Source organism: Onychostoma macrolepis, chromosome 12 (assembly GCF_012432095.1).
Source record: "Onychostoma macrolepis isolate SWU-2019 chromosome 12, ASM1243209v1, whole genome shotgun sequence".
Taxonomy (NCBI): Eukaryota; Metazoa; Chordata; class Actinopteri; order Cypriniformes; family Cyprinidae; genus Onychostoma; species Onychostoma macrolepis.
Genome location: NC_081166.1, coordinates 7,648,233 through 7,657,233, shown reverse-complemented (window position 1 = coordinate 7,657,233; position 9,001 = coordinate 7,648,233). Strand labels below are relative to the sequence as shown.

Here is a 9,001-nt window from a genome sequence, read left to right as displayed (position 1 = left end):
GAGTCATTGCAGCGTTGAAGCATTTTAGACGTTTCACTGGTCAGAAAGATGAACGCATCTCAGCAGATCCACTTCTCTTCCAACTGGAAAGTTGAGTCGGTAATCATTTCTGTCATATTCTCGATTATTTTTTTGGTTGGGACCGTGGGGAACTGTCTTGTGCTCGCGGTTATCATTCGCAACGGCCAGATGAACACAAAGAGCACCAACCTGTTCATCCTGAACCTCGGGCTGGCGGACCTCTGCTTCATCGTCTTCTGCGTGCCTCTCCAGGCTACCATCTACACCATGGACGAGTGGGTTTTTGGGCAGTTTGTGTGCAAAGCTGTGCACTTTATCATCTACCTGACCATGTACGCGAGCATCTTTACGCTGGCAGCGGTGTCTCTGGACAGGTGCGTTCTTATCCTGGTGCGCACGAGCAGCGCGGGCTTTTCTTTCCAATTCAGTGACTCGTGTTGAAACGCATAGCCTAACTGATTAGATGTTATTAGCGACAATAATACGCAATAAAGGAAAATAATAGCAAATTTAATAAACTTGGAGAGCAGAGCAGAAAGAAATTTAACTGCTACCATATTGTCTTCGGCAATGTTTTGAAACTATAACAATGTTGGGTTGGATTTTAGTTATTAATATGGGTTTAATTCAGAATAATAGGGATATTTTCTCCCAGTCATCTCAGTTTACCTTAATTCACCCCTAGCACTTTAGATATTAAATGATTAATTTATTAAATATAATCACAGCAATTATTGTGAAGGATTGTGAAGGACAATCATTTTTTTTCAAGAATAATGTCTAATCGTTAGCAATAAAAAGCACACTTGAGAAAGGAAAATGATGTCATAACAACGCTGATTGGCTGATAGCAGCGAAAGAAAAATATATATAAAAAAAAAATATATATATATATATATATATATATATATATTTGCACATAACCAAAACCCTTCACTAGCCAGTATAGCCAGTGTTGGGAAGGTTACTTTGGAAATGTAATAGGTTACAGATTACAAATTACCCTATTTAAAATGTAATAAGTAGTGTAACTAACTTCAATTACTTTATTAATGTAACTGATTTCATTTGATTACTTTTTGACCACCTTTCTAAATTCCTAACAAATGTTTTCAACTGTTAATCATTTTGAAACATTTAGGGTTAACCTTAGTACTCAACACTGATTACTGTCAGACTTTCAAAAAACCTTCATAAAATCACAAAATCAGACTTTAGCACCTCTTTTTACTTTGAGATCGATCTGAGGTAAAATACAGATTTAAATTCATAACAAGATATCGTTTAATACTGTTTTTGAAATCAAATCTGTGCATAGACAGGAAACACTGGTATCTAACAATGCCTTGGGGGTGGGGGTGGAAACAGTTAAGCTTAAAGAATAAAGCATATTCATAAACCCAAATAGGAAATAAAACAGTTATCAAATATGCATGTGTACTACAGTATTCTATCCTAAACTCATGAAACTTTGGTGTCTCATATTTTAAAGCAGTTGGTGCAATTTGGGAAAGAAATCAATCATATCTGTATGTGCGTGAAAATATTCAGATGTAACCCCCTTTACATGTAAAGTTACTCACTAGCAATCAGGCTATGTAGTGCATTATATAATACAGCCAAACCAAACCCTGTTTTATTCCACATCAAGAGAGAGATTTAAAGAATGCCCATTAAGCATACTGTATTACATGTCTGTATTTTGACAACAGACCGTTAAAAAAGTATGTTATAGTATGACATTTGCGTCACTTCACTGCCATTCATAAATCTTCTCCTGTGGCCTCATGGGAAACTAAACTGTCCATCAGATACACACTTCAGAATCTCATGGAAAATAGCTAGTAAATCACCAGGGGACTCTTTGCGTACTGTGAATTCTGACATACTGTGTTCACATATTGTTTTTCGCCTACTATACAGTAGGGAAGTATGCAATTTTGTATGTATGCCGTGAACCACATTCATCATCGCAGAGCTGACCCTGCTGAAAAAGCCTATGCTGAAAAAACTAGCTATGACCATGCTGGAAAACCAGCTAAAACCAACCAGCTAACCCCCCCTCGTTTCTGTTTCACAAAAGGCTCTTTGTGGCAAAAGAAGGTTCTTCAGATTATAAAAAGATAAGAAAGAAAAGAGATGGTTCTTTGTGGAACTAAAAATGGTTCTTCTATGGCATCACTGAGAAGAACCTTTTAAAGGGTTAGTTCACCCTGAAATGAAAATTCTGTCATTAATTACTCACCTTCATGTCGTTCCAAACCCGTAAGACCTTCATTCATCTTCGGAACACAAATGAAGATATTTTTGATGAAATCAAGGGGCTATTGGGGTGAAGTAACCCTTTAAGCACCTTTATTTTTAAGAGTGTAACTTCACTCATTTCTATTATGTTTGCATTTTCCCTACAGATATCTCGCCATTCGGTATCCTCTGCGCTCAAGAGAGACCAGAACTCCTCGTAATGCTCTGACCTCCATCAGCCTTGTGTGGGCTCTATCGCTGTTCTTCTCCAGCCCTTATCTCAGCTACTACCAGCAGATGGATCTAGACGGGACCACCGTTTGCATCCCGGCGTGGAACAACCATCATCGTCGAGCCATGGACGTCTGCACCTTTATATTCGGCTACCTGATCCCAGTCCTTATTCTCGGCATCACGTACGCCCGCACCATCCGCTACCTCTGGACCTCTGTGGACCCCATGCAGGACATGTCAGAATCCCGCAAGGCCAAGCGCAAGGTGACCAAGATGATAATCATCGTGGCTGCGCTCTTCTGTTTATGTTGGCTGCCACATCACCTGGTTATCTTGTGCATGTGGTTCGGCCACTTCCCGCTCAACCACACGACCTACGTCCTCCGCATTCTCTCTCACCTGGTGGCGTACACCAACTCCTGCCTGAACCCCATCGTCTACGCCCTGGTGTCTAAACACTTCCGAAAGGGCTTCAAGAAGGTGTTTGGCTGTGCGTTTCGTAATCGGGTCGTAAACCGGATCCACACCGTGCAGCCGGTGAGCCTGATGGAAGCTGCTTCATGCGAAGGATCCAATCATAGCGATGGGTCAAACCGGGGTCGTCTCTGGAGCAAAAGTAGCAAGAAGATGATGACGAGTGCTTTCATGACATTTAATGTGACATAATCCACTTACACTCTCACCTACTGTCAAATCAGCGCTCTACCAAAGTATAAAACTCTTCTGTTCCGGTGGCTTTTAACAGCATTTGAGCTGTGATTACATAACAAAAGTTATCATATAGGCGCAGATTGTCAGGTAAAGAGGAAGCAGCGCGTTTTGTGTTCTTGGTGAGGACAGTGACTGATGTTTAAAATGAAAATCTCTTGCGTCTGTGTTTTGTCAATGTTGGCAGCTTTCGTCACTGTGTAGTGGTGGCTGTGTGTTTTCTGACTGTGAATCATGGTAGGGTTTTCCGGAGGTACGAGCAGATTAAATTATCAGAGGACAGCGCCGGCATCAAGTTGTTCACGGCAAATATTTATAACAATTTGATCATATTTGAACATTTTTTTTTAGAATTTATTCTCTCGGCTACACCTACAGGATCTGTCAAGATAGTCAAGATTGTCTATAATGCAGTAAAATCTTTTAAAAACCTAGTTTAAAACACATGTGGTCATATGGTTTTGTAAAACATGTTTTCTTGTGTGTGTGTGTGTGTGTGTGTGTGTGTGTGTGTGTGTGTGTGTGTGTGTGTGTGTGTGTTTGTTTCGCATGTTTTTATAAAATATGTTGGCTGCATCATGTGGTTTTGTTAGTATATCAAAGATTTTAATATTAGATATTCCCATGTAGGCAGTGAATCTGTTTTATTAAAATATTAATAATAACAGAAATAAAAGTAATAAAATAATTTTAATTCATAAATTAAAAACATGCTCTTAATTGGAGAGTTAAACTAAAAGTTTGGGGTCAGTAAGATGTTTTTCATGTTTTTTAAAGAAAAAGGCTGAAGGCATATATTTGATCCAAAAATACAGTTAAAACACCAATATTGTAAAATATTATTACAATTTAAAATAATTGTTTTCTATTGTAATATATATTCAAATGTAATTTATTCCAGTGATGGCAAATCTGAATTTTCAGCAGCCATTACTTCAGTTTTTATTGTCACACAATCATTTTAATAGGCTGAAATAATTTTAATAATTGAAATAATTATATATAATTAAATTAATTTTAATTATTAAATAATTTATTTATCATATTAATTAATTTATTAAATAATAAATAATAAAAAAATTTATCATTTTAAAATAAAATAATTTAATAATTATAAATTATTGAAATAATTTTAATAGGCTGATTTGGTGCTGAAGAAGCATTTCTCATTATTATCAATGGTATAGACAATTTTACTGCTTAACATTTTTGTGGAATTTTTTTTCTTTCTACCGACCCCAAATGGTATAGTGTATATTCATAAATTGTATGAAAGGCATTTCATATGTATTTTGAATAAGTTAATAAATAAGAAACACAATGACCATTGCATAACAAATCTCCTAAAACGGTTTGCTTCTGTTCAACAACTAAACAGAAAAATGGTTGAGTTTGCCTCACATCTATCTGTACCACTACCTCTTTGTGCTATAGGTTTATGTGATTTGTGAAGCATGTTATGCATTTTAAAGATAATGCTTTGAACATCTCATCAATGTATTGGTTGTGAGACCCAAATGTATTTTGCCTTAGGTTGAGCCAAAGAGAGATGACTACAAAGAGTTAACAACGACTAAATAAACAACTGTTCACAAGTAAATCCGCAGTGAAAAATAAAGGTTGGTCTTTCCAAGCAACAGAATGTATACAGTAGAATCATCTCTCAAGCTGTTACGAAACAGATCCACACAAGAACATCCACTTATCTTAGTTCTCCCTGCATCTGGCTTTACTGGGAATGTGCCAGTTGGCTGGTTCTCGCGTGTAGCTGCTTTAAGCTCAGCTGTTGCTTAGAGAGTTTGTGGGTAATATGTGCGCTCTGATTTGCTCCATCAGTGGAAAAAGCCCAGTGTTGCAGCCTCATTTAACGACTGACGCAAGTATTTATTATACAATCACTATTTAACCAGAATTGTAGTTATTTTATACTTCCCATGATGCTGCTCATGTGCTAAAAAGAGTATGAAGGCATTTATTTCTAAGGAACTCTTCTCCGTAAAGCACCAGCTGTTGCCATTCTGGCAAGTAGTTTGTTTTTTTAGTAATATTACAAGAAGAAACAGGTCAATAAATATGAATATGTTAATTTCAGTGTCCTTCATGGGTGTCAAAAGTCTCTTCATGCACTATGCAATTGTGCAGGAGACTTTGGTGCCCATGAACCATATACTTACGGTTCTTCTTGAAGAGGCACTCTGCAGTCAAACTGATTGCTGTATGCAGAGGACAGCTGTAGAGTGGCAAAATCAATTTTGGCTCTCTACTGAGGATGATGATGCTCCTCTGCTCTCCATGATTATTCTTCCCATGTGTCCTATTGCCGGTCAACAGTTCAGCTCTTCATGCAGGAGCCAAACACTTATCTGAGCTTTTGACACAGAACGGACATGAGTTAATGGAAAACAAAGGCAGTCAGAAAAAGAATAAAGAATAGAAATCTCCAACCAACAAGAGTTAGTCCAACCCAAAATGAAAATTTTGTCATCATTTACTCACCTTCTGTTTGCAAGAGCCTTTAGATCTCAATCGCATGTGTGATGGTATAAATCACAATGCACTAGTTGTATGGAAAATAGAAACTTGGAGAAAAGTATCCCCTGTTGTGGTTCACAAAATAAAAAAGGAAGGACAGAAGGTGAGTAAATGAAGACAAAAGTCTACACTATTAATGATAGAGACTAGCAGTGAGAATATGTTGCCGGGTAGAATCTGCAGTGGAGGAGGGGCTTGGTGGTTTAACAAGTTGTACTGACTTGAGATCATAAAAATGTGACTCCTATTAATTAATTTCCTATTCCTTAACTGAGCTGAGATGTGGGATAAGACGAACAGTTTATTGGATGACCCTGTAACATATCATAACATAAAACCTTTCCTGGATAATACATTTTTGTATGCAAGTTTCAATAATAAAACATAATAGAACACATCACTGCAGTGCTATTTTGGTATATACTAAATAATATTATAAACTATAAAAACTGTATTATATATACTATTATAATGTTTCTTTTTTTTTTTTTTAGTAATTTTGCTATGCGCTTTTGTCTTTTTTATTTCAGTTTTAGTCATTTTAGTACTTTAAATGAACCTTTTTTTCATTTAGTTGCCAAAGCAACATTTCTCATTTTCATTTTTTTTTTCTTCAGTGTGCAGATGCAGTGTTGCATAAAAGCCAGACTAAATTAAGACTGCTCTGAGCCACCTCAGCCCCTATTAAAATATACAGTTGTAATCACAGTGTAAATGCATATATTCCACCTCTAAGCAGCATTGAACAATCTGTGTAATGTCACCTAAATGCCACTTCAGAAGCGTTTCTGTGTTACAACAAAACCTGCATGTGAAGTATTTCTTTAATTCAGGTTTAATCTCTTGACTAGTTCTGTAACCCGCACAGTGGTAGATTCTGGCAGTGAGTTAGCCTTTTCTAGTCTGTTCTTGTTTGTGATGTTCAGACTACCAACCCCCACACATTTTTAATAACTTTCTGCTGCAAATACAATATGATAGTCTAGTGTTCCAGTCAAGTCAGAGTTCACCAATTAAGCTACTCCTCTGTCTTGCCTCTCAGGGGCATAAGATGATTTATCTGATGTTGATAAGGCAAGGTTGTCTCTCCGTAACGATGCCACATCTGCCCACCTCACACCTCAGAGTGTACCGATGAGGTGATCGTGTACGTTTTCCCAATGCCTTCTTATTATTATCTCTCTTGAGGGGGTTATGTTGTCAGCTTAGGCTTGTTGTAGAAACAGTGTTCACACTGATAGCCTGCACATTGTACTGTACTTGAAAGCTTGTTATTGCAGTGCTTTATTGATCTATATTCAGGGTTTGTTCTAAACCTCTATCCGTGTAAATATGAATCCTCTGCCATTAATATAACCAGAACCGCTTGACATATACTCCATAAGCAGAATGCAGTTTTCTTGAAGGGAATTACTGCTGAAGTCTAGATCCTGCTGCATCCTTCATAAGCTCCATCATTTCAGACATCACACTGGGACGTAACAGGTAGGGGCTGTCCTTTACCTCATGTTTCCAATCAATTCTAATGGAAGAACCTGTGAGTTAAAACATGCTCTGAGAATTGAACAGAGATGTTGCCTCCCAGCATACTTGTGCCTCCAGTGAAGTAGGTCCAATTAGGATCTAAGACTTTCTTCAACAGCAAGAAAAAGTACATTTTAACTTCTGTTAAGCAAAGGCCCAACATTGCACTAAAGGAATTGTCAGTGTGTGTTTTCGTGCTAAATTAAAAGTCAAAAAAGAAAAAGAAAAAGAAAAAGAAAGAACGTGGATTTTTAGGATTGGTCAGCTTGGCAAGCGTTCAAGTATGATTCTTATGGAAATATTACAAGAATAGTTCACCCAAAAATGAAAAATTGCTGAAAATGTACTCACCTTTAGTAATCCACATGACTCACGTCCATCAGTTAACATCTAGTGAAGTGAAAAGCTGCGTGTTTGTAAAGAAACAAACAAATCCAATTCAAATTGGGTTTTCTATATCCATAATAGCCCTCTCCATGATAGTGCTTTCACCAGTGCAAAAGTCTTCTTGTCTGAATCGGGAGAGAAATATGCACAAATCAAACACCATTTCAGTGAAAACCATTTTAGTGAAATATACATTACATTTCTAAACAATTATGTCAGTGGATTTTGATTTGAGAAGACAACAGGGGATGGAATTTTTTAGTGTTATTATGGATTATTATGGACTGAAACAATCCAGTGAAGGTTTAAATTTATAATGCTTTGATGGATACATTTACACTTTACAATACATTTTCTGATGGACTGGAGTCATGTGGATTACTGTGATGTTTTTATCAGCTGTTTGACCTCTCATTCTGATGGCACCCATTCACAGTGAGCAAGTGATGAAATGCTACATTTTTCTAAATCTGGTTTGATGATGAAACAAACTCATCTACATCTCGGATGGCCTGGGGGGTACATTTTCAGCAAATTTTCATTTTCAGATAAACCGTTCCTTTAACTCAGATTCACAGATTGACAAAATCTGAATATTTAAAATATAATCAGTGCACCTGCTGATACTAGCTGCATGATTTTTCTGTAACAGCACCATACAATATTACCAAGGTAACTGACATAAGCTTTAAACTTGGGTAAATGGTGATTCTGAACTGAAATGGTAATTCAAAAAGCACTTATCACAACCGGTGGCTACTATGGGCTGATGAACTGTAATTCCCTCATGCTGTGAATCAATTAAGAAATGCAGTCTTCTGTAGATGTGCTGTGTGTATACATACACTGATTCACAATGACACCACCATTTCAATGAAATCTCTTAACAAAACACAACACTTCAACATTCAATTCATCTAAAAATGTCACCTTCAAAATCTGAGGAAATAATGCCACTGTGTTAAATGGACAGTTTCCTGCAGGCGAATATAATTTGTGAACAACTGTTTTATTGTGCATCATTTCCAAAAAAAACAAGCAAAACAACAAAAAATGTATGGACAGTGGAGTTTAAGTCTAAAATGTAAAATTTCCGAACTCTGTACTTCATGAGATGTGATGGAAAAGTCTTCATGCATGTATGTATGTATATAGGCTATATATATATATATATATATATATATATATATATATATATTAATGTATATGAAAAAAAAAGAAAAATCTGCTTTATATATAATATACAATACGCCACGTTGTTGTTGTTATTTCTTTATTTGTATACTTTTATTTGTAGTGAAACGATTAAAAAGTTCTTCCACAGTTTGAATATGTTTTGAAGCCTTCTGGG

At 36.5% G+C, this 9,001-nt stretch overlaps 1 protein-coding gene and 1 long non-coding RNA gene across 2 annotated transcripts; one reads left to right on the top strand and one right to left on the bottom strand.

The window, feature by feature from the left end:
- Positions 1–44: 44 nt before the first annotated feature.
- LOC131551604 (galanin receptor 2a) lies at positions 45–3,680 on the top strand. Its single transcript, XM_058794663.1, has 2 exons — positions 45–395; positions 2,433–3,680. The coding sequence occupies exons 1-2, from the start codon at positions 49–51 to the stop codon at positions 3,163–3,165; spliced, it is 1,080 nt and encodes a 359-aa protein (XP_058650646.1). The 5' UTR covers positions 45–48; the 3' UTR covers positions 3,166–3,680.
- Positions 2,991–7,743, bottom strand: LOC131551607 (uncharacterized). Its single transcript, XR_009273802.1, has 3 exons — positions 7,615–7,743; positions 5,382–5,575; positions 2,991–3,104 (listed from the first exon to the last, which is right to left on the bottom strand). It is a non-coding gene; the product is annotated as an uncharacterized LOC131551607 (long non-coding RNA).
- Between the last annotated feature and the right edge of the window lie 1,258 nt (positions 7,744–9,001).

What these genes read in the sequence shown, in the direction of transcription:
- LOC131551604 (XM_058794663.1), top strand. Translation starts at nt 49, where the DNA reads ATGAACGCATCTCAGCAGATCCACTTCTCTTCCAACTGGAAAGTTGAG. An exon ending in GCAGCGGTGTCTCTGGACAG is followed by an intron (nt 396 to 2,432) that starts GTGCGTTCTTAT and finishes TTTTCCCTACAG; the next exon opens with ATATCTCGCCATTCGGTATC.